The 26,054-nt window shown below is 56.1% G+C and overlaps 1 protein-coding gene across 50 annotated transcripts in view; it reads left to right on the forward strand.

Moving 5' to 3' along the window:
- CELF4 (CUGBP Elav-like family member 4) overlaps positions 1 to 26,054 on the forward strand; it is a 279,377-nt gene that overhangs the window by 238,345 nt on the left and 14,978 nt on the right. For 9 of the 50 annotated variants that reach the window (XM_080685468.1, XM_080685460.1, XM_080685469.1 and 6 more), the window contains exons 4-10: positions 15,540 to 15,665; positions 15,938 to 16,017; positions 16,414 to 16,557; positions 17,844 to 17,991; positions 19,725 to 19,874; positions 23,638 to 23,703; positions 24,728 to 24,811. In XM_080685468.1, the coding sequence (XP_080541594.1) occupies positions 15,540 to 15,665; positions 15,938 to 16,017; positions 16,414 to 16,557; positions 17,844 to 17,991; positions 19,725 to 19,874; positions 23,638 to 23,703; positions 24,728 to 24,811 (798 nt within the window). Of the gene's footprint in view, positions 1 to 15,536; positions 15,666 to 15,937; positions 16,018 to 16,413; positions 16,558 to 17,843; positions 17,992 to 19,724; positions 19,875 to 23,637; positions 23,704 to 24,727; positions 24,812 to 26,054 lie in introns of all 50 variants that reach the window. The other 41 variants (XM_080685459.1, XM_080685476.1, XM_080685467.1 and 38 more) reach the window with 7 other exon arrangements.

Genomic DNA, 26,054 nt, shown 5'->3' on the forward strand with positions numbered 1-26,054 from the left:
ATCTCACTCTCATGGCGCGTTAAAGGAGGAGCGAGAGGACAGGCTCAGAGAAGGGCAGACACTGGGCTCAGGTAGCAGTTTTGGGGACTCAGAGCCAGAAGGAGTTTCCCAACTGCCGGTCTGGGAGCTCCCTGCCCCTGCCACGATCCTCCCTCTGGGCCAATAGCACTGGTCTTGGAGAGATGGCCCCAGGTCTAGGGTTGGCTAGGGCGCGTGCTGCTCCTCCAGCCCCCACTGCCCTCCTTGATCAGCATGCCCAGGCTTTTCAAGGTTAAGAGCCATTTTTAACATCAAAAATTTATTGGCAATGCCCCCTCTCCCCAATAGATGTTTTACTTGAGTACCCATTGTTTGAGAGAATGCAGAAGGGCAATAAGCTACCTTGAACTCCGAAGTGCTTTCAAATGAATTGGTACTTTTAAAATCACAACATGCTTTTTAAAAAAATATATTTTATTGATTTTTTTATAGAGAGGAAGGGAGAGGGATAGAGAGTTAGAACATCGATCAGCTGCCTTCTGCACCCCACCCAACCCCCCCCACCCCCCCCCCCCCCCCCGAGGGATGTGCCTGCAACCAAGGTACATGCCCCCGACGGGAATCGAACCTGGGACCCTTCAGTCCACAGGCCGATGCTCTATCCACTGAGCCAAACCAGTCAGGGCCACAACATGCTTTTGAAAAATAGTCACATCTACCTAGGAGTGAAGCAGTCAGGAGACAAAGCTTGAGGTGCCTGGGACCCCAAGGTCAGATGCCCCCTAGGCTCTCTGTTTGCTATACATTGGGAAGGAAAAAGGGGGCTCCTTCCAGGGGTGGCTGCTATAGTCTACATTCCCCATAGTCTATCACACATGGCCCCAAGATCCTGTTCCCAGCTCACCTCCCAGCCCCCTCTGTGGCCTCTGGCTCAGCACCATCGCAGCCCTTTTACCAGAACCCCCACACCTCAGCCCCTCACCTTCCCTCTCAGCTGCTAATTCTCCCCTGGGCCTGTGGCTCCTTTTCCAGCCTCAGGCACTGCAGCCTAAATGCTTAGCTCATCCCTTTGATCACAGAGGACATTTTCTGGCAAAGTCAGTATGTTGAGATGACAGGAGCCACCACATGTCTAAGGCCTCCCGGAAGAGAGCAATGCTGAGTCCAAGGGCTTAGAACCCAAAGAGTAGAATTCAGGCCCTGGGGTAGGCACATGTGAGTCATATGCTATTTTGCACGTCAGAGCAGGTGTGGCATAGCCAGCAGAGGTACCTGGCACTAATCCCACCTACGCCACTTACTGCTGGTGAGCTTGACCTGTTACTCAGTCTCTCTGAGCCTCAGTTAACTGATCCGTCAAGTGGGGATATAATTGTGTTATGTTGAAGCCCAGTAGTGAGAAGTGAGCAGAATGTGTGGAAGTGCCCAGCTGGCACAGAACTGACTGTCAGGACATCTGAAAGGGCAGCCAGCACTGTCCCCTGCGGAAGAGTCTGGCTGCCCAGAGCAAGGAGGCCTGGCGGGAATGCAATAGCCAGCCACTGGGGCCTCCGTGCCCCCCCTGCCCTCCCAGACAAGCCTGCCCCAGGCAGAATGGGCCCCGTGCTTGTCACCTCCATCCATCCTCTCCACGACCTTCTGGTGGGAGAGTGTGTCTCGCTTTTCCAACCGAGATTCTGTAACGTCTTGTGAACAGGCACAATTGTATTGAGTAAAACTCTTTGCATTTTCTCCTCTGCCTCCCACCCCAGGTTTTCTTTCTTTCCCCACACTTTTCTGCCCAACTCTTCCCAGAAAAGGAGGCAAGGCAGCCAGACCTCAGTGCCTGTGGCCTCCGCTGTCATGAGGCCCCAGCCTGGGCACATTTGTCACACTCCACACTGCTCCCCTCTGGCAGCCCCCAGCATGCTCTGCCCCCACAGCTGGGCCACGCAGCCGCAGTCCGGAAGCATTTTTGCTCAGGGACCAGGTCTACTATTTCATCTTTTAATCCTGTACCTTGCACATAGTTTGTTGACCAACTGCATGAATGATGGAAGGGGTCCAGAGCTGGCAGGAAAGTTCCGGAATCATGGAATTTCCCCTTTCTGCCACTCTGCTAACTGAACTTCATGGTAAGCAAATGTGGCCAACCTGAAAGTCTCAGGGCCCTTGGAATGACAAGAGCAGGCTCTCTGGTCGTTAGCGATGCCAGCCACACACCAAAGTCAATATGCTGCCACCCTGCGAAACAGTTTGTTCTCTCAGGGAAACTGACACTCCCCTCACCATCTCATTCGTCATTGGAAATAATAGCCTCTTGCAGACTGTGCAGCCCTTTCAGCTCCCAGAACCATGTGCTGTCTTGAGCTCAAAAGAGCCTTGCGACCATCTGGTCTGAGGAGCAGCGCAGGGGGTACCTTCTACCTGGTGATGAGAACTCAGAGGCCAGGCCACCTGGGTTCAAGTCCTGGCCCTGCAGTTGATGAGCTCTGGGACCTCCAGCAAGTTGCCAAACCTCTCTGTGCCTCAGTTTCTTCATCTGTAAAATGGGAGTGAGAGTGGCACCCACCTCATTAAAGTCTGCCGAGCAGCGCTTGGCCCGTGGTGAGTGCTCAGGATGAGTCAGCTGGCACTGTCTTCTCTGAGGGCATGGACCCCAACAGAGGGAGTGAGTGGATGAATCTGTGTATACCATATGGGCTGACACCTGCCATCTAACTGTAGGGGCCAGTCCAGACTGTCCCACTCCCAGAACCAGCCTGTTCTGTGAAGTTGGAGGGCATGACCCTGGCCATTGAAGAGTATGGACATGTGGGGGAGACAGGCAGGCCTTCCCCAACAAGGGAGGTCCTCATAGGTACAGTTGGAGCTAAGAAGGTATTCCTGATCTGCCTCTAGGCTCATTGAAACATCAAAGAAAAGCTTCATGTCTACACAAACCAGCCCCACTGTAACCTACATCAACCACAAACCCATCAGCCATGCGAAGGTTCAGGGACCTGAGTTAAAAGAGAAGTTGATGTAAGTTAGGTATTGAGCAGGACCAATACCTCAGCAGGTATGGGAGGCCATGGTTAGTTTCCTGACTTTTTGCCTTTAGACTTCAGGTATCTGAAGTCCTCAGAAACATCTTGGCCATCCATTCATCCATCTACACTCACCTATTGCTATTTATGTGTCATTGATCATAAATCTATCTGCTTTCTGCAATCATTTTTCTCTCATCTGTGTATCTATCTATCATCCAACTTTTAATCTGGATATCTGCCATCTATTAATCATGTCTGCCATCCATCTATCTCTGTGTCTATCCGTAGTCCCTATCAGTCATGAGTTAACACAGTGTGTACTTAAGCATGGGCCATTTGAGTTCCATGGGGACAGGTGGGGCACCAGTGACTCTAGGAGGCCTGGGGTGGCTGCAACAAGGATGGATAGGAAGGAAATTGCAGGGCTAATGAAAGAGAAGTCTGGGACTGTCCTCTCAGAGCAGGGCTGGCTGATGGATGGAGGGGAGGGGGGCATGGGAGAGAGAAGGGAGATGAGGAGGCCTGCAGTGCCATTAGAGCGGCGAGCCTTGTGATGACTTAGTGGTTCCTTCCATGTCCCTCTCCAAGTTAGGACAATGTCTGTCTAGAGTGAGCCTGTGGTGTATGGACGGCTGTCCAAGTTCAGGTATCAGGGCAGAGAAGGTGGGTGAGAATCCTGCAGTCTGGAGGGCTGAACTTCTGTGGGCAGGCTGAGGGCCGGGGAGCTGGTGTCTACGGAGAGATGGCAGGGCAGCCTGCCGAAGACCCATTCCGGCTGTTCCTGCCCTGGCTGTGTGTTGGTATCACCCGAATAGCTTTCAAAATAATCAAAAATCAAAACACTGATGCCTGGGCTCTAGACCAGTCGAATGTCAGGGGCCGGCCCAAGCATCTGTATTTTTGGAAGCCCTTGGGTGATTTTCATAGTGGCCAAGACCAAGAGCTGCCCTCTTACAAGTTCCAAGGCCTCTGGAGTCCCCAGAAAGAAGGAGCGACCTGCTGTCTTACAGGGCAGGGCTTGGGCACTGGGCAGGGTTGGGCTCTCAGGGGGGCACAGGAGGCCACTTTCTGCTGGGCTGCTTCCTGGCCTGGCATGGAGGCTGGTGAGCCTTCGGCCAGGGTATCAGAAGTGTCATCCCCGCCTTGGGTCATACTGTAAGAGGCTGGGCCAGGTGACCTCTGAAGACGCCCCCCCTCCAGAGTCCCCAGAAGTCCTCATCATGGTGTCTAGGGAGGAGGATGGCTTGGTAGCTGCAGCCTCTGGGTCCTGGGTGACTCCTGCTGACCCGGGAGCAGTGCTGACCCAGGAGCTTGCACTTCCAGGGAAGATGGGCTCAGACTGTTAGAAACTGGTGTGCCTGTCCCCACTGGTCTCATGGGAAGCAAAGTCCCCCTCCCCTCAATGCTAAATATGGGTCATGGGTCAGAGGGGTGGGAGGTCTGCCTGGCTCTCTGGCATTGTGTTCTGATTCTGACCCATGACCACCCCTCTCTCCATGAGGCTGTGGGAAACTGGGCCATAGCTGGGAGGGTCTCCAGCCAAGATGAGGGTCATCCTGTGACTAGGTTTATAGGGTTAGAGGTCAGTCTGTGGCTGGGTCACCTGCAGGTAGTGTATCCTTCCAGCCACAACTCTGCAGCTCTGCCACTCAGCCACCAAGTCTCCATCCGCGGTTAATAGAGACCAGCTGCGCTATATGCTTGAGCTGAGCCCTGAAGAATTAAGGGCTGGGCTTGCCAGGTGGAAAGGCAGGGGGCAGGCATCCCTATACCTGTGGCCTTGACTAGATTGTCTGCACTGTCGACAAGATGTGCTGAAGGCATTCCGTGATCTGTCCTCCTCTTGCTGCCCCCACCCCCATGGACCACCCTGCAGAAACCTCCTCCCGTTGCTGGAATAAAGAAAGCCCTACTTTGTCTCCTTGAGAGCCGAGGACAAACTGGCCATAATTTATGCTCACACATAATATAAAGGAGAAAAGGCTCCATTATGCTATAAATTATCCTGTGATGGGCGAAATGCTGGAGTGTGCGCCAGAAGCCAGCAGAAGCCCCATTAGACAACAGCGTTTGGCTGCTGAGAAGTCCCGAGAACTCCGGGCCAGCTGCCGTGCGCCCTGCGCCCTGCAAGGATAATGTAGCAGATCACACATATAATCAGTTACCTGGAGAGTTGGCTGAACACCACTGCCCAGCAAAGGTGACTTCTACTAGAGCCACAGCCGTGTCCCTGGCTCCGGCTGGGAGCCCTGCTGCAGACTCACCAGCATGAGGGTCAAGGGTCAGAAGGTCAGAGGGCCAGAGAGGGAGGCAGCAAGGGGTGTGGATGTGGCCTCCAGACCCCTCACTGTACTGAGCCTCCAGGGCTCTGTTCTTGCCCAGCTCAGGGCCCTCAAGCCTGCAGAGTGCAAGAGATGAGGATACAAGGGCCATTCATGGCCCCCAAGGTGGTGACAGTTCCAGTCCTGTCTCCCCGAACATGCTGCAGGCCCCCGATGGCTCAGAGCCACCCCCATGCCCTGGGCAGCTAGAGGAGGCCGCAGAGGCCTGGACAGTGCTTAGAGGGGATTCTGCCAGCATATCTGACTTCCTGAGTAGTGAGGAGAGAGGGTCTTGCAGCCTAGACCCTGGGGAGGGAAGGCCTAGGGACTCAGCAAGAAAGAGCATTACTTAGTTGGTCACCCAGGGACTTCAAGACAGCCAGGCTCTGGGCAGAGGGGTGAGTGAGACCGGAGAAGGCCTGTGAGGTACATTGGGGCTCCCTGGGCAATCAGGGGTCCACAGGGACCCTGGGTGTCCCAGCCATTCCCCCTTCTGAACTCTGAACCCAAACCTTGCCCTTGCAGAACAGTAGGGGACCAGGCCTTTGCCAGTTGTCCTTGCTGAGCTGGAGGGGTGGAGGGAGAAGAGAGAGGCCTCCAGGTAGCCCCACCTTCCACCAGGAAGGAGGGTAACCTGAGAGCTCAGCTCTGTGCAGACCACCTGGGTGCAGACCACCTGGTGCAGACCACCTGGTCAGACCACCTGAGTCCAGAGCACCTGGTCAGACCACCTGGGTCCAGAGCACCTGGTCAGACCACCTGGGTCCAGAGCACCTAGTCAGACCACCTGGGTCCAGACCACCTGGGTGTGAATCCTGGCTTCGCCAATGGCCAGGTGTGCATTCTTGGGAAAGGTATTTAACTTCCCTGTGCCTGGGTTTCTTCATCTATACAGTGAAAACAATAAAATAACCACTATATCTGTAAAGTGCTTACCTCAGTGTTTGGGTCCCATTAAGTTTCATAAATGAGAGCCGTGATGATTTTTATTATTGCTCCTGGAGCAAGCAACTTAGAGATGCGGCCGTGGGCAGCGGCATCACGGGGCCCCAGAGAGGGAGGTGGTCTGTCCAGGGCTGTCTGGGGGCAGCAGAGGTTTTGTGATGTGGGAATAGGGTCCTACCAATTGTTGTTATGAAGGGATTGGGGTTACACTGAGACAGCGTGGGCTGCTCTGTGAATTAGGGAGCCAGGCTGAACCAAGGGAAGAATGGTGGGCAGTGAGAATGGACCCAGGTGGGAAGCCTGGACCGGGTCTGAGTCCCAGGCCAGGCTTCCATGGTCAGAGGTGAGGGTCCAGGCCTTGAGCCTCAAGGGAAGTGTCTGGTGGGTAGGAGAACAGGAAAGAGGAAAGGTGTGTGTGTGTGTGTGTGTGTGTGTGTGTGTGTGTGTGTGTGTGTGTATGTGTGTGTGTGTGTGTGTGTGTGTGTGTGTATCCCCCTCACACCATATGCCCCATCACACTCCTGCTTTTGCACAAGCTGCTCCCTAACCTGGGATTCCTGCTCCTGCCTTTTCCACTTGGCAAGCCCTGTCCTTAATTCTTCGGGGCCCAGCCCAAGCCTTTAGGCCCCTCTCCACCCCGCCCCCAACACACACACACACACAGAGCTCATCACTCCAGGCTCTCTGGCCACACTGAGGCGGACAGCCACTCATCTCCAGGGGACACTCACTCCCTACTTTCTGAGCATTCCTGCAGTTCGGAGACCTGCAGATGTCTAAGACATGATTTCTGAGACAAGAGGAGGAACTGCAAGTGCAAATGCCCTGGGGCAGGGATGTGGATGGAATATTCCTGAGATAGCAGAGAGACCTATATGTCTGGAGTGGAGGGATGGAGGGACCAGGGGAGAAAAAAAATGTGGGGTTCCTGTGTAGCCCTTTACCGGTCATTAGAGGACTTGGGCTTGTTCTCAATAAGATGGGAGCCACTGTGGGTTTGAGCAGGAGGTAGACAAGATCTGCCTTGGGTTTAACTGACCCTCTTGGCTGCTGGGTGGGGAGCAGAGAACAGGGGCCTGGATGGGTGTCAGGAGACAGCGAGGAGGTAACTCTCATGGCCTGGGTCCACCCTGAAGCATTAGAAGGCAGAGTTGGCTGAGAGAATGCGAGTGGTGGAAACGCATCTAGTTTTACGAGGGACTAGATGTGTTCTCCAGTCTCCTGCCTCCTCCCACCCCAACTTCAAACAGAGACTGTCTGGAGGGAGCCCCGCAGATCAAGGCCTGGCACTGCCTCCCCTGGGTGTGAGAGCAGCAGAGGGTCCTCATTTGCATCCCTGTGGAGGGGGAGCCCCATCTCAGCTGCACATGCCTCCCCATCCCCAGCAGCCTTTGATCTGGTTTGATGTCTCCTTCAGCCTTCTTCCCGGGCAGGAAGGCTTTCATCCTCCCTCCGGAGGCTGCTCCCGCCCAGCTGCGCCCTTGCTGCCTCTGAGATAGTGTGTGTTGTGGGAACAAAGTGGGGGAATCACTCCTCTACTTACTGGTTGGCTGCACGCTGAGAACCCTCCTAGGTCCCAGGTGAAGGGCATGCTCTCTGGAGCGGAGCTGACCTGGTCCTAGGGCTGCAGAGGGATCTGAATCCAGGCTTTTTACCCTGGTGTGAATGACATGGCTGGAAACTGCTCACTCCAACCGGAAGATGAGCCGTTGTTGGGTTCCCAGGCACGAAAGGAGGGGCTGTGGAACCAGGACCTGTCCACTGTGCCCCGGCTCCGGAGGCGGGTCTGAGACTGTGTACCCACCTGGGGAGTGAGGCAGGGCTCGGAGGAGGCAGAGGAGGCCTCCAGACTAGGGGGGAGGGCAGGAGCGTGGAAAATGCACAGATTCAGATGATCAGTGTGGTCCCCTCTGGTCCCTCATGGGTGTTTGATGAGGCTGGGTCAGGAGGATTCATGGAAATGGCACTCAGTGGGGCTCAGCACCTTCAGGGGATTGTCTCCTGTCCTAGTTGAATCCAAGTACACCGCCTGGAGGAGACTGGGAGCTTCTCAGGGGTCCCCCATTTGGTCAGGGGGTGCAAAGGGAAGCCTGGCTTCTTAGGCTGGCCTGGGAAAGGCATTCTTTCATTCCCTGGGTGTCCCCTCCATACCCTGAGGGGCAGGAGGGGGCAGGAGGGGGCAGGCCTCCCCATCTACCAGCTGGCCCCCCAGGATGACAGTAGGAATATCTGCAACCAGCATAGTAAGGGCAGAAACCTCCCACATCTCCACTCACTGAATCCCCAGCAGCCCTGAGAGGGGTGTGTGACTATCTCCTCTTTTATAGACAAAGAAATGGAGGTCCAGAGAGGAGGTCCATGACTCACCTAAGGTGGCACAGCCAACCTCCCTGCCCGCCAGCCCTCCTGAGAAGCCAGTTTCCTCTCATCCCTTTGATGGAAGGTTCTCTCTGATCCACCGAGAAGTCAGAGAGAAGGAACAGGTGTCCCCCTGGTCTGACCTGTGGGCCCTGGGACACCGAGGTCACCTCCAGGGAGAGCACGTGGCCTCTGGATCCAGGAGGTGCCCTGGGAAGTCCCCTAAGAGATGCCCGAGGGCCCTGCCAGGGACAGTGCTCAGGGCTCCAGGCTCTGCCCACAGCTGGGGAGCAGGGGTGCATGGGGCTCTGGCTTTGGCTTTGTCTGCCCACCCCTGGGGCCAATAGCTCATGAGCAGGAGAGAAGCCACAGCCCTCAAAGCCATTCATTCCCCATTCTGGTCCCCAGCCTCTGGTTCTCCCTTGCTCAGGTCCCCCACAAACCCTCCCCAGCAGCTGGAGGGGAGAGAACAGTAAAAGTCTATTGCGGCAATAAAAGGCATTAACCATCTGAGCTCGCCCAGTGCCCCAGCAGCCGGCTGTCCTTAAGCAGGAAATATTGTTTAATGCCGATGGTAATGAGCGAATCAAATTTTGGAAATTAAACTGGAATTTGAGCATTAGTACCAGGGTGCTGGCATTTGGCAAGTCAAGTGGTGCTGCTGCGACCTGTCCCCTCCTCCTTCCTCAGGGGCCCCTGTGCAGACAGCGAGATGCCACTGGCCGTGGGTGGAGGGGGGGCACCACCCTGAAACTTCCCTCCTAGGGCCTGTCCTAAACCTGCCCTGGGTGCCTGCCTCTCTGCTTCCTGGGCTCTCCTTTTAAAATGCAAACCGTTCCAGCGGAGCCCCGTTCCTCCCCGACTGCCTGAGTGGGGAGCAGGACTGGCTCCTCAGAGGGAGAAATCCCCTGTCTTGTCAGAGTGCCTAGGGCTTCCCGGAGGCGGAGGCGGAGGCGGCACCCATGCTCGCTATAGGCTGGGAAACAAGCTCAGAGTTCAGTTGAGGTTCTGAGAAAATACAGGAGCCTGGAGGCCAGAGGATGGGGATAGGGGTGTGTTGGTGGGAGAGGGAGCAGGCATGGAAAAGCAAAGGCGGTCTTCTGCAGGACCCCTTCTTGAGAGCTCAGCCACAGGCAGTGGCCACTGGAGCAGGTGGAAAGAGCTGCCGAAGAGGGTGCTCCACCTGTCAAACCATTTTAATTCTGCTGTGGCCTGGAGCCCCCTGCCCCTGGGCAGCATGACTCCAGCCCACCTCCTCTTGGAAGCCTTCCGGGTATTCCCATCCCGCCCCCCCCCCCCCCACGGGCCCCTTCTGCCTGTGGTCCAGAGCTATTGCATGTGACAGCCAGGCCTGCTGTTCCCCCATCATGGGAAGGGAGTGGGGGGCTCCATGGCAGAGCCTAAGCCAGAGATTGGATTCTCCAGAGATCTGAGAACCATGCACCCCCACCTCATACACACCCATTGAAAGAGTAACCCCTGCACCCCATGTCCTGGCTGGTTTGGCTCAGTGGATAGAACGTCGGCCTGTGGACTGAAGGGTCCCAGGTTCGATTCTGGTCAAGGGCACATGTCTGGGTGGCAGGCTCAATCCCCAGTAGGGGGCGTGCAGGAGGCAGCCAATCAGTGATTCTCTCTTCTCATTGATGTTTCTATTTCTCTCTCACTCTCCCTTCCTCTCTGAAATCAATAAAAATATATTTACCAAAAGAATGAGTAACCCCCCACCACCACCAAAAAAAAAAAAAAATTGGAAATCCAGAAGGGCTCCTAAGAATCATCTCAGACTCTGTTCAGCCAAGTCCCAGGCACACAGCAAGCACTCAATAAATGCTGACGGTGTGACCAGAGGGTAGACCCAGGAGGGATGGCAGGTGCTCTGGTCCAGTCCCTCCTGAGGTGGCCGCAAACACCTTCACCTGGCAGAGCTGGGTAGTTTTTTCATCTGTTATTTGATTGGTTTCCCCCATCTATAGCTCCTTAGTGTGTATGGGGGGCGGGGGGCGGGGGGCGGGGTATAGACTATGCACACTCCCAGCAGTGGCGGCAGGACATCTGGGCACAGAGAGCTGAGTTGCCCTCTCTGGGTTCAGGCAGGGCTGGGGCTAGTGCCTACCTCCTGTTGCCCAGCCCTTCTGGGGCATCACACACCTGCTCCCCAGAACCCAAGGTGTTCCTTTAACCATGCAGACACAGGCACTCACATCTTAAAGGAGCAGGAAGGCAGCAGCAAGGGGTTACAGGATCAGGAAGTCAAGAGACCCTAAGAGACTGGGTTTAGTCTGAACCCCTGATTTGTACCCTGGAGCTCCCTTTCTGCCCCAACTTCCTCATTTTAAAAGGTGGGGCCCTTGATGTTTCCTGGGTTCCTGCCCATCTCTGCCATTCTGTGCCTTACTCCCCCTGGGGAGGGCACACCAGTTCCGGGAGCCACTGTGTGCAGCCCTGCTGGCCTCTGCCTTGTTTGGGAACTTGTCTCTGGTGGATGGCCTGTCTCCCTGTCTGGATGTCAGCTCCGGTGAGCAGACTCACCTCTCTTGTTCGCTGTCCTAGAAGCAATGCTTGGAACAGTGTTTGGCACAGAGAGGGTACTCAGCAAGCAGTTGTTGAATGACTGCAAAAGGCTTTGTTGAATGACAGCCAATACTTTGCTGTGCCAGCCACTGGGCTCTGCCCCACGGGTCGGAAAGTGAGCATTACACAGCCCCCTGCCCTCTGCTGAGAGGACGATACGGAGCTGTAACCCAGCCTCCACTTGCTCACCATGTGTCTGGGCCCCAGGCAGTCTCAGCGGCCTCTCACCAGGGGCATCTTCAACCTCCTCCAGCCTGGCTCTGAGATCTCTCCTGCCTCCCCTCCCTCCGAGGTGGCCTGCACGGCCTGGCACCAGCGCACCTACCTGAACAGCTCAGAGGAGCAGTGACACCACTCATGCCCAGCAACGGGCTCAGGCTGAGGGCTCACGGAGGAGCGTGAGAACACCACAGCCTCACCAGGACCCCGGGAGCCTGATCTCTCAGGCAGGTGGGCTGTGCTCACAGACTACTCAGCCTTTGCCAGAAGGTGGGGGTCTGTGTCATGTAGGAGGAGGTAGGAACTGGCTAAGGAAACTGAGTCATTCTCTGAGATTCTCACTAGGTTGGCATCAGATCCAAGACACCAGCCAGATGGTGCCATTGGTCATCTGAAGGCACAGCTTGGGGACAGCCCCTTGGGAACGTGCCCAGACGGGGAGGAGGGCACAGGGGGAGGGAAGATTTGGAGAAGTTGTCCATCTCAGCTGGTCAACCACAGCCTGAGTCTGATCTGACCTGTTACTTCAAGTGCTAGCCCCCAATGTGGACCCTCTGACCTCTCCCTCTATGATCTCTGTCTCCTCAAGGCAGGGCAGGGCAAACAAAGGGCCTCCATTTCCTCCTCCTCCTAGATAGAGAGCCCCAAGTGATGATTGTCACCACTGTCATTGCTGCTGGCCAGACGCTCCCGCAGCACCTCCTGGTGCATCCACCCATGAGGAGGCCTCGTTATTCCAGCTTTATTGACCTAAACACCAAGGTGGGAGCAGCTGACAGCTGAGATGAGGGGTTGCTGGGCCCAAGCCAGGGCCTGGGCCAGAAGGAGGAGATCTACCCTTGGACTCAGAGTCCTTCCAGTCCCTGGTCTGAAAGACAAGGCTTACTTGTAGATTCACTCACCCAGTGACGGAAGCCAATTGGAAATTGCAGAGGGCACAAAATGAACTCGTTGAAAGGTTCTAGAAACAAACCAGCCTTTGCATTGAGTGGGGTCACTTAAGCACCCCTGGAGGAAGGGAGTCTGCAGCCAGGGTCCTTTGGTTTCCACAGCCTTCCAGAAGGTCAGGAGGTTGCAGTTTCCCTGGGGAAACCCAGCCATCCAGGAAGAGGGCAGCCTGGCTCCCTTCATGTTGGAAAGTTTTCAAGAAGGAAAGACCCAGGCCTAGAACTGCTAACTGCCCAGTGAAGGGAGATTTCATGGGAGGGGAGAAGGAAATAGCAAACAAACAACAAACAAACAAAAAATCAAACCCTGGGAAAAGGGAAGTGGCTGATAGAAAGGCATGTGTGGATGAATTTTAATGCAATCAGAAAGCTGTCAAAATGATAATAAAGGAATATATTCAGACACCAGGAGAGAAGGCAGGGAGGTGTGGTCCCACATTTAAATCAGGCTCCGACTAGGAGGGCCTTCTCTTCACTCTCTTTTTCCTTCCCAGGGAATTTCTAAGCAGGAGGGCCTGGTATTAGCCCGGGGTGGTTTTCACTTCTTTGTCTTTCTGAAAATCCTGTTAATGGGGAGCTTAGAAGTTGTTGGCGTGGGATGGGGTGTACTGCCTGGGCCTGGAGAGGAGTTCCAGTTACTCCAAGAGAGGCTTTAAAAGCTCCCAGCTCACCTCAGGTCAAGTGCTGTGCTTCTGGGAGTTAGACATGAGCCCTCCCACCTCCTCTCCTCTGCCCCGCCCTCTCCTCCTGCCAGTCTCTCCTCTCTGCTCTCTATTTCTGATTCCTTTTACTTTGTCCATCTTCACCGTTTTCCCTCCCTCTCTGCTCCTAACCCCATCTCCTGCCATCCCTCCTCAGCCTTACCCCTTTTTACTGTCTCTTTCCCTTTCTCTTGGTTTCTCAGTCTTTGCCCCCCAGCCAGAGCTGGAGTTGGTGAGCCCTGGAGATAAGACAGGGGCTTGTCCAGCCCTGCCAAGGCCCAGAAGCCTGGTTGAGACGGCAGGCTGGGGCAGTCGGCAGGGTGGGGCCTCCAGGCCCCCAGCTTTGGCTAAAGCCCACCCGTGGTGGAGGTCCAGGCTAGTGCGCCCTAACCCAGAACTGGTAACAGGAACTGATGCCTGCAGGGCATGGAAGGAGTTGCAACCCAGGGCCACCTCATCACTGATGACATGCCCAGTGCTGAGTGCTCTGGGGGAGGTGGACCAGCAGGGCAGCGGTTAGGGCTTCCTGAAGAGGAGGAGTCTGGGGTGGCTTGTGAAGGAGACCTGGGGTCCGGAGGTTTCCTGCTTCGCTCCAGATACCAGGGCAGCCCTCAGCTCTATGTGAACTCTCCTGGCTGTCGGTGAGGGGGCTCTCTGGGGCAGGAGGGACCAACTGCCCAGAGTGCCCCGCCATCCAAGAAAACCATCAACACATGACCAATTGCAGCTTTGGGGGTGGGGGATGCATTTCTGTAGTCTTAGCTGTCTGTGCCCATGTGTGCCAGTCACTCAACAGTCTACAGACATCTAGTGAGGGCCTGCTGAGTGCTGTCGCCACAGGGCTCCTGTTCCAGCTACTGAGGCTGCATAACAATGTAGCCCAAAGTGAGGGGTATAATACAACCGTTTATTATGCTCTCGGATTCCGTGGGTCAGGAACTCAGACGGGGCACAGCATGGAAGGCCTGTCTCTGCTCTAGGATGTCTGGGCCTCCGCTGGAAAACTCAAAGGCTGGGCCAGGAATCATCTGGGGACTCATTCACTTCAAAGTCTGGTGGTTGATGTTGGCTGTCAGCTGGGGCCTCGATTCCTTTCTGTGTGCACCCACCATGTGGGCCACCGGGGTGTTCGTCACAGCGTGGTGTCTGGCTGCTACAGGGCAAGTGTCCCCCAAAGAGAGATCTGAGTGGAAACTGATTCCTTTTATGATGTTGCCTTGGAAGTCAGCGGGCATCAATTCTGTTGTTCATGATGGGTTAGAGCAGTCACAAGCCCCACCCAGATTCAAGAGAAGGGGACATAGACCCCAGCCTCTCAATGGGAGGCGTGAAGTCACATTGAAATAAGAACCTGCAGGGTGGGAAATCTTTCTGAAGTCGTGGTGATCTCTGTCAGCCTAAACACATAACTGACTTGTGTCAACAAACCACTTGGTACCTAACACAAGTGTGGGGAAGCTGCTGAGGGAACCCAGTCTTCAGGCTCTCCAAAAGTGCCCAGGGCTAAATTTTGCAGCATGAACAAACAGGAAGGCCTGAACCAAGGAGGTAAAAACATGTGAGATAGAAAGGAGACGTGTCCCGTGGAATGGCATAGAGCAGTGGTCGGCAAACTGCGGCTCTGTTGACTAATGAGTTTGCCGACCACTGGCATAGAGCATTCACTCGTTCCAGTACTCTGTCCCCGGGGCTTACTATGTGCCAGGTACTGCTGCTCCAGTAGAGGCCTACTCTCTTCCCCAGGGAGCATACAGGGGGTTGGGGGAAGGGGCAGTGGCAGGGAGCTAGACAGAAACCAACTACACAGGCAAAGCATGAAATAATTATCTTTTTAAAATCAGGCCATGGGAGTGAGGGGCTGAGACAGAGAATAAAGGAGAGGTGGAAGGTGGGGCCTTGATGAGAAAGCAATATTTAAACTGAGACCTAGAAGAGAAGGAATCAGCCTTGTGATGCGGAGGGCGCCCCAGGCAGAGGCACCAGCATATGCAAAGGCCCTGTGGCAGACTTGCTTGTTGTGAGTTAATTTTGGCAGCTGTGAGTGAAGGTAGATGAGGAAGAGAGTGTGTGTCTGAGAGGAGGGAAGAAGGGACCTCAGGACTGCATGAGTGACCCCTGTGCCTAGGTGAGTGGCCAGGCCAATGGCCTTGCTCCCTCTGTTGTGTGACAGGTAAGGGCAGAGTCGCTGCAATCTAGCTCCCCCTTCACCCAACCCTTTCTGCTTCACCACACCCTCTGGCTTGGCCCCCCCGCTCTCTAGCCCCTACCCGCGTCGTCCCAGCCCCACTAGCTAAGCCCCACCCCCCACCACGCCCTCTCCCTGCTACCCTCCTCCCCCTCGGGTCTGAGCCCCGCCTCGCTTTGCCCAGCTTCTCCCTCCCCGGAAACCCTTCTCCTCCCGCCGTGCCCGGTTTCCCCCGTGCTCGCCCCCGCGCCGCCCGGTCCCCCGGCCCGGGTAAGCATCTCCTAATTTTGTTCTAGAAGATAGAAAACTCTTCGTGGGCATGCTCAACAAGCAGCAGTCTGAGGACGACGTGCGCCGCCTCTTCGAGGCCTTCGGGAACATCGAAGAGTGCACTATCCTGCGCGGGCCTGACGGCAACAGCAAGGGTGAGCCGGGCGGGTGGGGCGGGCGGGGGGATGGGCGCGGCGGGGACCCGCCCCGCGCCGCTGGACAGCCGAGTTCAGAGCCGCCCGGAGCTGGCCAGCGTCGGCCAGCCAGCGAGGGATGCTTGGAAGGGACGGGGCGGTGGAACGAGGTCTTTCTCTGTCTCTGCTTCTTGGTGGCTCTCCTTTTCTCTCGTGCCACCTCTCCGTCCTCGCCCTGGCCTCCCTCTGGCCCTGGGCCCTGGGCCCTGGCTCAGCCCCTCCTGTCCCCCCAGGGTGCGCCTTTGTGAAGTACTCTTCCCACGCCGAGGCGCAAGCCGCCATCAACGCGCTGCATGGCAGCCAGACCATGCCGGTGAGTTCGGCCACCCCTGGGTGGGGCTGGAACGCAGGCAGCGGCCGGATGACACCCCTGCCCATCACAGAGCACCCGCAGGGCCCTGCCCACCCTTGCACGGTCCCTACCCTGCAAAACCCTGGCCGCGCTGCTCACTGCCTCCGCATGAGACAGGAGGGCATTGCCACTATCCCATATCTCAGACAAGGACACTGAGGCCAGAGATGTAAGGAACTGGCTCGCAGTCCAGTTAAGACCCCAGACCCCTGGGCGGGCACCGTGCCGTCCACCCCGCAGCCCCCAGAAGCGCCTCCCAGAGGAGAGGGAGGGCCTAGGTCAGGGGCACGGACAGCTGGACAGCTGGGAGCGGAGGCAGCTAGGGCAGGTGGGCCTCACGCGCAGTCCCGGCTGCAGGGAGCCTCGTCCAGTCTGGTGGTCAAGTTCGCCGACACTGACAAGGAGCGCACGATGCGGCGAATGCAGCAGATGGCTGGCCAGATGGGCATGTTCAACCCCATGGCCATCCCGTTCGGGGCCTACGGCGCCTACGCACAAGCAGTAAGTGGGGGCGCAGACGGGGGTGGGGGTGTATGGGCAGTGGTTCTCAGCTAACTGCTCAGAAACCCAGAGCAGGGACACCTATCTTTGCCAAGAAAGCCCTGTGTTTCTGGCCTAGAAAACACTGCCCCAGCCCTGGGGAGTGAGGAGTGATCGGGAATGAACCCGGGGTAGAGGCCAAAGGGGGCTGAGAGAAGTGTGGCTCAGTCCAGGGTAGCTTCCAGGAGTGGTGGTTTGCTGTCCTGGTTCTTAAGGGGAGGAGCTGGAGAGGCGGCTTCTAGGCAGGGCAGCAAGGTGGGTTATCCTGAACGCTCCCCTGCTAGTCAAACTCTAGGAAGCACCAATGGAAGTGGGGAGAGAGATTCATGTGTTTGGGTGTCACCACCCACCCCTGCCCCCACTCATGGAAGGGTGTGCTCGGGCCTCTGGTCCCTTCTGGCAGGGGTCCTGTGTGGCTCCTCAAAGCCCATCACACCAATGCGTCCGCTGCAGCTCCCCCTTCCCCCCCGGCCCCTGGCTCACCAACTTCATCCTTGCACCGTGGGGCCTTCTTGGCCAGCTTCTCCCCTAGGCTGCCTCCCAGATTTGTAGCCACAACCCCCACTGGTGCCATCCACCCCCATGCACCGGCGCCCACACAGGCCTCATCCGCTGGCAGTTTGTCTCAAAAATGTTCTCATCTCAGGGGAATCAAGGGAAGGCGGGATGTGGGCCCCATGAAGACCATGATCTGGTTTCAGGGGGGTGGGAATGTCACTCAAGTTGTTTCAGAAAGAAATGGACATGAACCCTTAGGGTGGCACTGAGGTAGTCCAGGGTGTGGTTCTAAAAGGCAAGCTCACCTCCCTCCTTCAGCAGTATTCAGATTAGATCCATTTCAACAGCCTCCCAGCTCCCACGCCTCTTGGTGTGGACGTTTGGACAGAAACCCATGCTAAGTTAATCCTGCAGAGGCTCGTCCAGCATGTCTCTAGAGCTGTGGGCCTCACAGGGCTGAACAGCACCCATGGGGCCAGTCCCTCCCCCCACCTTTTATAGCAGCTTCAGAGTCCCCAAGATTCTACCATGACTTTGGAATAGTTAGCTCTTTGGGGGTGGTTTCTAATAGCCTTTGAGAGCTAGGGCAGCAATGGGGGAGACATCGGGTTCTCTGGGGGGTGGGGAGCTGTGTCTGAGCTCCCTGGGTTTTAGGGCCTAGGAGGCTGGTGTCCAGGAGCTGAGCCCCCTGGTGGGAGGGTTGCCCCCCCTGGAAGCGCGTGATATTTTTTCCATTCCTTCTGCCCCAGCTGATGCAGCAGCAAGCAGCACTAATGGCATCAGTCGCACAGGGCGGCTACCTGAACCCCATGGCTGCTTTCGCCGCCGCCCAGATGCAGCAGATGGCGGCCCTCAACATGAATGGCTTGGCAGCCGCACCCATGACCCCAACCTCAGGTGAGCCAGCAGTTACCAACACAGGACACAGCTGAACCCAGGTCCAGACATTTTGTTTGGCCAATTTTGGCTACAATGGACCACCTTCATGGGCAAACAGCACATGGCATCGGTGCCCACACAGGCCTCATCTACTAGCAGTTTGTGTCAAAATGTTCTGATCTCAGGGGAACCAAGGGAAGGTGGGATGTGGGCCCCATGAAGTCCATGATACGGTTTCAGGGGGTGGGAATTTCACTCATGTTGTTATGGAAAGAAATTGACATGAACCCATCTCCCCTGAGGTCTGAGGGGAGAAGAGCCTTCTGTGGCCTTGTTTGGTCCCTCGCCCAAGCATAGGAGGAGCTGATTAAATGTTCCTTTAACCCAACATAGACTCACTGGCTTTTTCCAAGAGAACTACACAACAAGCAAGAGAGAACCACTGAGTTACTGAAGGACAGGGGTGGGAAACAGCCCTGCTCACAAAGTGTGTTTTTAATTGGATCCTGATTAGTATCCAGTTCAGTGATTCTCAACTGGGGCAATAATTTCATGCCTACTCTCTCCCCACCCCAAGGACATCTGGCAATGTCCTGAGATCCTATTGGTTGTTACAACTTGGGAGGGGAGTGACACTCTGATGTAGTAGGTAGAAGCCAGGGATGCTGCTAAACATCCAACAATGCACAAGACAGCCCCCACGACAAGGAAATGTCTGACCACAAATGTCAACAGTGTCAACGTTGAGAAAACTTTGTCTAGTCTTAAGGGCTGGTCCAACAGCCTGGGCTTTCAGTCACCAAGCTTCCTCACTCTCCACACCCAGGTAATAGCAACAGCCTTCCTTATACCCCCGAGTGATTCCTTTCCCAGATAAAGTCCATAAAAGACTGTGCCATCTCTAGGCCCAACATGAGTACTACCTCATAGCTCTGATCCCCAATTTAGGGATACTCCCGGACCCAGGCCAGCCTCATGTCCTAGTCCACAGTGAGATCCTGCTTTCTACATGAAGAAGAGGGCCCTTTCCAGCTTTGAGGCCTTAGTATAATCACCATGCCAGCCACCCCTGGGATTCTACCCACCTGGCATAGAGAGGGCACAGTGTATTGTCATCTGACCCTAACTTTACTCTAGCCACTGTGAACATAACCATAATCTCAATGGGAGGAGGCAAGGGTGTCTACTGTATATGAATAGGGCTGAGTCTGGACTCTGCAAAGTCCTTTCTCCTTAATTGCAGGGGAGCTCCAGAATTAAGACCTCCTCCACCCACGTAGTAAAACTTTTTCCTGGGGAGGCAGATCAGCCCCTCCGTGATCCAGGCAAGAGAGCAGAGCCAGTGACTTAGAAGCCTGTTGATGGCTAAACAGGGACTAGCCCATCCTGACTTAGCTGGGGTGAGCAAGAACCACTGAAAAGGACTAAAGGAAGACCAAGTGTAGTCAAATTCCAAGGCATTGAGAATAGTCTATGTGCTGTAGTTCCAAGGTTGAGTGGTCAGTGGTCAGGGAAGTCTTCATGGGGTAGGTGGGATTTGGACTCTGCCTTGAAGGATGGATACAGATGGGGTGAGTGGAACCACTCCACGCATGGAGGTGATCCAAGATGTGATTCACAGATAGGATTGAGTTGGTGTGTGAATTCCAAGTGTACACCCAGGCCCTGGAGCCAGGAGGTGGGTTGGCCTTTCCTCACCTTTGTTCTGCTTGCCTCCCCTCCTCCTCCACCCTTCCCCATCTCTGAAACAGGTGGCAGCACCCCTCCGGGCATCACTGCACCAGCCGTGCCTAGCATCCCGTCCCCCATTGGGGTGAACGGCTTCACTGGCCTCCCCCCACAGGCCAATGGGCAACCTGCTGCGGAAGCTGTGTTTGCCAATGGCATCCACCCTTACCCAGGTAAGCACATCTGGCAGCCCTTCCTTACCCGCGCAGCACACCCCTCATCCATTCTGCCCCTGCCCTTGCTGTTACAACCGGGAATGTGTAGCTCTTGCCCTCTGTCCATTCCTTGGTGGAAGCCCAAATGTGATCAGGGAGATCAGGGAACTTCTGGTGGAAGAAATCAAGTTCCCATCCTTGGGGAGGTGCCCGTCTGGTAGGTGAGGAAGAATGCATTCCTGGGGCTCCTGCAGGGGAGAGAAGAGATGTAGTAATTGTATAACCAGAGGCTAGTACCCGTAACTGCAAATTAATTGAGAGTGAATTTGACCTATAAGAAGTCATGGGACAGAAGCTAAAATAAAAAGTATACTTAGTGTTAAGTAGGAAAAGACTCTTTGGGGAAGGAAGGGGAAATGCATAGATTGACATTCTGGCCGGAACATACTGGTGTACACACAACCCCGGTCAGCATGTCTCACAGAGGATCAGGACCTTGGACAGCTCCCCGGTCCTGCTTTGATTAATTCTGACACACAGAAGATCTGGGAGGCCAGGGCCTGCCTGATTAACTTTGTTCCTCTCAAACTTAGCCGCTCTTTCATGGTGGGACTGTCCAGTTGACTTAATCAGCTCCCATCTCTGGCCTTGAGGATGGACAGAGCAGGAGAGCTGGGCCCGAAGCCATAGGGTAGACTAGCAAGGGACAATGTCTCAGAGATGTGGGGAGTGCTATCCTCCTTCCTAGAGGGCAGATGACAAAGTTGCAGAGTCCCCATAAGTACAAGTAAGTGCCCAGTCTGTGCTGGATGGAAGGGGACCCCCAGAAGACAGGCAGGATGGGGGTCTCTCCCCTGGGAGGTCAAGGTCCAGTCAGGAACACAGTATACGTCGACAGAATGTTGAAAGAATAAGCAGAATGGAGTCTGATCAAGAGTGAATGTTTCCATCGTGAGGCGCTAAAGGTTTCAAAAGAAGGGCGGGTTCTGTAGGCTGAAGAAGCCCAGCAGAGCTGTCTTACCGGAGGCTCAGATGAACGTTAACAATGGGTAGGAATTGGAGAGGAGAGGACGGACAAACCAGGGGTACATACTGAGGAGCGGCTGTCCCGGATGCCCAGTGAGAGGAGGGGCCTGCCTGGTGGGCCAGGGATGGTGAGGTTGGCCCAACCAGGGCAGAGGAGGTCAGCCTGAGGGGGGTCAGCCGTGGGCGGCCGAGTAATGCTGCCCACTCTGGTTGTCCATCAGAATCCACTGTGTGGCTTTGTAAAACCACAGAAGCCCAGAGGTTGTGATTTCAGTGTCTGTTAATGATTTCAGGAGTGAGGCCCAGACCTCCAGAGAATATAAAAGTTCCAGCAGCGGCAGAGGACAGGGTCCCTGTGCTAGAGAAAACCAGAGGAGAATGTGCTGACTTTGAACTTGGAGTTGTGCTTGTCTTATCTTAGTGTTTGCCCCTCAACTCACCTCTCAGTGCACAGAGAGGAGGCCGGATAAGCCTAGAGAGAGAAACGGCAGAGCCCTGGGTCTGGAGTTGTTTCAGGATGAAGTGTCCAGGCTGGCAAGGGAGGCAGGGCAGGGGCTGGGCAGCTGGAGGTGGGAGTGGGCCCACCAATCTCAGTTTCCTGGGCTCCTCCTGCCTCAGGCTCATGGGCTGGGAGATACAGTCCCCGCACATCTGGGTGGTTTCATTCCCCCGCCTCCGTGCCCACAAGCCCATCTGGAGCTCTGGATTTTGACAAACCTGTTCTTTCCCCACCCCCACCAGCATCTGTGAGCTATTTCCCTCATGGACTTTGGAACTGTTTCTCTCCCCCATTTGTAACAATCTGCCATATCCCATAAACAATTCCCTGCTGGAGCAGGAGGGAGGGAAGGAGGGAAGGAAAGGAGAAAAGTAGTACATTAAAAAAATTAATTTACCATCTTTAAATGCGGAGTTTGGAGCCGCTGTAATGAGCGAGATCCTTCAAAATGTTCACTCTTTGGCAGTTACTAATGAGGTCATTAAGCAGAGAAGTAGAGAGGGTCTCAGAAATGCCTTCCTCCACTTCCTAGCCCCAGGTAGCTTCCCTGATCTCCCCTCTCATGTTGAAAGCACATAGTGTGGCCTTTACTGCCATATAACACCCCTGCAGGGGTGTCTCTATAAATGTTAAGGACGATTCCTTCTTTCCTATGTCGCAGTATTTGCTGAGCACTTGCTATGATCCTGGCACTGTGCATGTGTGAGTGTGTGTGTGTGAGTGTGTGTGTGTGTGTGGGAGGGGGGTCATGGCTGTCATGTGAGTTGTGCAGGTTTTATGTTACACAGAGCACGACACTGTGTGCCAAAGATAGACAACTCTTTCTTTAATTTGCATAAAGGCAGTATGTGGTTGAGCGGCTGGGGAGACCAAGAGCACAAGCTGGAGGTGGGTTGCCCTCCAGAGAACTGAGGGTCAGGGAGAGGGAGCAGCAGGGAGGAGAAGACACCCCCAAGCACCACCACCACCACCTCAGCACTGGCAGCTCCTGGCTTCAGGCCCCACTGGGGGCTAAAGAGAGGGACAGGGCTAGGATCCGACTTTAGCCACCCCACTGAGCAGCTCTGGCCCAGCTCCCCTGCTGCAGCCGCAGTCTTTAAGCATCTCTGCCCCATGATTTCCCAGGCTTCCCCGAGGCCCAGGTGCTATTTTGTTCGAGTGGGATGTTACTGAGGCTCAGAAACAAGAGCTCAGGAAGGAAGTGGGGAATTCTTCCTGATCTACAAGGCCCCTAAGACTGGCACTGCCAGTTAGCTTGGCAATCAAGGTTACCAGGCAGATAAGTCCTGATGGGTTTTTTTTTTCTGCCTCCCTGTGTTATCCAGTATGCTCTGAACATACTGTGGCTAGATCTGTCCCCACCCACCCCTCCGGGCCTCCAAGGCCAGCCTACTCCCACTAGCCATCGCCACCAAAGGCAGTGCCCACCGTTGGCTCTGCACTAGGCTTCGGCCCACAGCCTCTAAGACCCAGCAGAGGCAACAGAAGTGGACCAAGCCTTCCGCAGCTCAGCTGCCCCCAGTTGCTTGCCAACATATCAGCATGAGGGCCCTCTCCTCGAACCAGGCGGTGGACATCCAAGAGTCACAAATTTGGGCTGGAGGAAGGTCCTTGGCCTGCTGGTTCCTCAGTGTCTGTGGGCACCACTCCTCTCCCAGCCCTGCCCAGGGTGTCTTAGCCACGGCCTCAGGATGGAAGCCTCGTGCCTTGTGCCAACTCCCTAGACCACAGGAGAGGGTCCCTCTGCCTGAGCAGCCATGGGTGGCCCAGGAGGACAGAGTGGCAGGGTGAGGCCCCCTGTGCCCTTTCTTTCACCAGCTGGTTCTGCCCCCAACGTCTGCTGAGGACAGTGAGGATGAGACCAGCCTCCTGACAGCCTCTCGCCCACTTTCCACAGCCCTTCTCCTGAGCCGGGTCCCTCATGTGTCCCCACTAAGCCCCTCATGGCCAAGCTCCTGGCATCTTCTTCCCAGCCCTTCCCAGCCTTCTGCTTAAAGCATCTGTCTCCCCCCACCCCAGGCCAGCTGCAGGCTGCATCCCCCAGTGAGGGGGGGGGCACCGTCCACCCTACTAAGAGCCCTGGACTGGAGAAGGGGGAACCCCAGCAAGACAGGCACTCAGATGACCTGCCCCAGGGCAGACACCACAGTGCTTGGGAAGGGCAATGCAGCCACAGTGTCATCTCCATGGGTGTGGTGGGGGAGGGGCTGGCTTGGGGGGGGCATCACTGACCTCTGCCCATTGGCTCCCCTGCAGCGCAGAGTCCCACGGCCGCGGACCCCCTGCAGCAGGCCTACGCGGGAGTGCAGCAGTATGCAGGTCGTTAGTACCCGCGCGTGCCCACTGCTTCCCCAGCTTTGCTCATCCCCACTTCTGCCTGGGCACCAGGGCCCTCCCCACCCTAGGCCTGGGCTGGGCACTGTGTGGGAGGGAGAGGGGAGGTGGGGAGGGGGTGGGAAGCTGGGGTGAAAGGAGGGAGGGCTATACTCCCAGAGGCCCCTGCTTCAGGCTGCCACCCTCCCGCAGGCCCCTAGCAATCCAGCAGTCTCCCACGCTGCCCTTAGGAGAGGTGGGTGGTCAGAACTTCAGGCCAGGTGAGCCAGGCTGAAGTGTTGACCTTGCAGTGATCATCTTTGAGGCCAGATTTTCCTTCCCATGGGGCTGCCAAGCCAGTGTGTCTAGTTTATCCAGCACCAAGCCACACAGCAGCATGGGGTGGGGTTGGGGGGGTGGGGAGCTGGGGTGCCGCCCACCACAGTCCACAATTGCTGGTCCTGGAAGCTTAGATGCCTGGGTTTGCGAGAAGGAGAGGCCCTGGAGGGGAAGCAGTTCAACCTTCCGTGCCCCCCTCCCCCCCGCCAGGTAGTGGGAGTTGGTGTGAGCAAGGCTGACCAAGAACAAGGGAGGGTAGGCAGCCAGAGGTAGAAAAAGGAGGGGTCGATGGCCTTGGGTCACTGAATGGGAAGGGGACCAGCCACTATAGAAAGCCCAAGGCAAGCTGTCCGTCATGCTTCTCTCACTCCCACCCCTGGGCCACGCAGCACGTGCACACACACACACACACACACACATGCACACACACACAGGAACATGCACACACACCTGTGTACATACAAACATGAACACGCACACACTTCTCATCTTCACTGCGCGCTTCTCCTTTACTCCTGAGAGCCAGCTTTATCCTACGTGGCTGCCCTGAAGTGCACTTTTTGACTGGTCTGCTTGTACTGCTCAACACTGAAATGTCTCCTCCTTCTTGCCTCTCACCCTGTCTCTCTCCGTGTTGCTGTCGTCTTGCTGTCGTCACGTCTTGCTCTCTTGCCTCTTCTCTTTGGCCTTCCAGCAGCCGCCTACCCTGCTGCCTATGGTCAAATAAGCCAGGCCTTCCCTCAGCCGCCTCCAATGATCCCCCAGCAACAGCGAGAAGGTGAGTCTGCAAGCCGGGCTCCCAGGCCCCTCCCCGTCCCCTTCTCCCCCCAAAGAGGCTGCTGTCTTCGGCAGGCATTTTGTTGGAAAAATGACCATGTTTGTGTGCTGTGTTGAGGTGAGGGAAGAGGGCAGGATTGTGAGACGCGGCGCTCTCCAATCCAGCATGAGGTGGGCTTCCTGGGGCAGCTCTGCAAACCCTAGCGGGGAAGGTTAGGAGGGTGGGACCCCGGACAACTTGGGGGCCCAAGAATTCCCCCTCCCCCAGTGGAGAGGAAGGGAAGAAGTAGGGATGCTCACAGCTGGCATGGGTAGGGGGGTTGGGGGATAGGGAAACTATTGTCAGAAGTTTTACCCTCTGGGTGACCAGGCGAGCCAGGTGGGGATAGGGGCCCAAGTGCAGGCCTCTGGGGAGATGGAGATCCTGGAAAGCCACATCCAGAGGCCCTGGTGTGACCAGGGTGGGCCAGGCAAGGCCAGTGGGCCCAGGGAGGCTGGGACTCATTAAGACCCATTGTCCTCCCGTTCCTGAGCTGGAGACCTACAGGAGCTGGAGACCTACAGGAGCTGGGTAAACAAGCCCGCCCTCGGGGCCCCATGGCCTGCACAAACTCAGTTTGATGGGGCAGGAACACTAACAGCGTCCTGTTCTCCCCACCCCCATGAAAAGGTCACCCTGTCAGCAAGGCCACCACTGCCCAGTAGCCCACATGGCCAGGGGGTCCACTGGTCTCCAGTGGCCGGCACGAGCTCTTGCTGCAGACAGTCCCACAGCCGGGGATAGTGAGTCCTGGGGAGGACATGTGGGTCTTCGGTCCAAACCCCTTTGGTCAGACAGGCCCCGAACAGGCCTAGAACCTGAAGGGCTGAGGCCCTCCATCTGCTCCCTGGCCTGCCCCCACCTCCCACTGTGCACCACCCCATGGGTCTAGCTCTGAACATCTTCTCATACCTTCTCTCCATCTGTGGGCAGCTTCATCCCCACTGTCACGCCCTGTTCGCTAGACCAGACCCTGTGTGGTCAGTCGCCACTGCAGCCTCTCCTCTGGCCTAGGGTCTCCCACGACTGTCCCCATTCTCCCTGAATAGGGTGCCCACGATGAGCGACCCTGGGGAGCAGGGCCTGGGAGGAGTGAGATGTGAACCCAGATGCCTCCCGAGCCACGCTGCGTACAGGGGAAGGCTCATGGCGCTGGGGATGGGGTTGTCGGGGAAGGCTTTGGGGGCACACAGAGGTAGGGACA

The sequence above is a fragment of the Plecotus auritus genome (genome assembly GCF_963455305.1).
Source record: "Plecotus auritus genome assembly, chromosome: 8".
Taxonomy (NCBI): Eukaryota; Metazoa; Chordata; class Mammalia; order Chiroptera; family Vespertilionidae; genus Plecotus; species Plecotus auritus.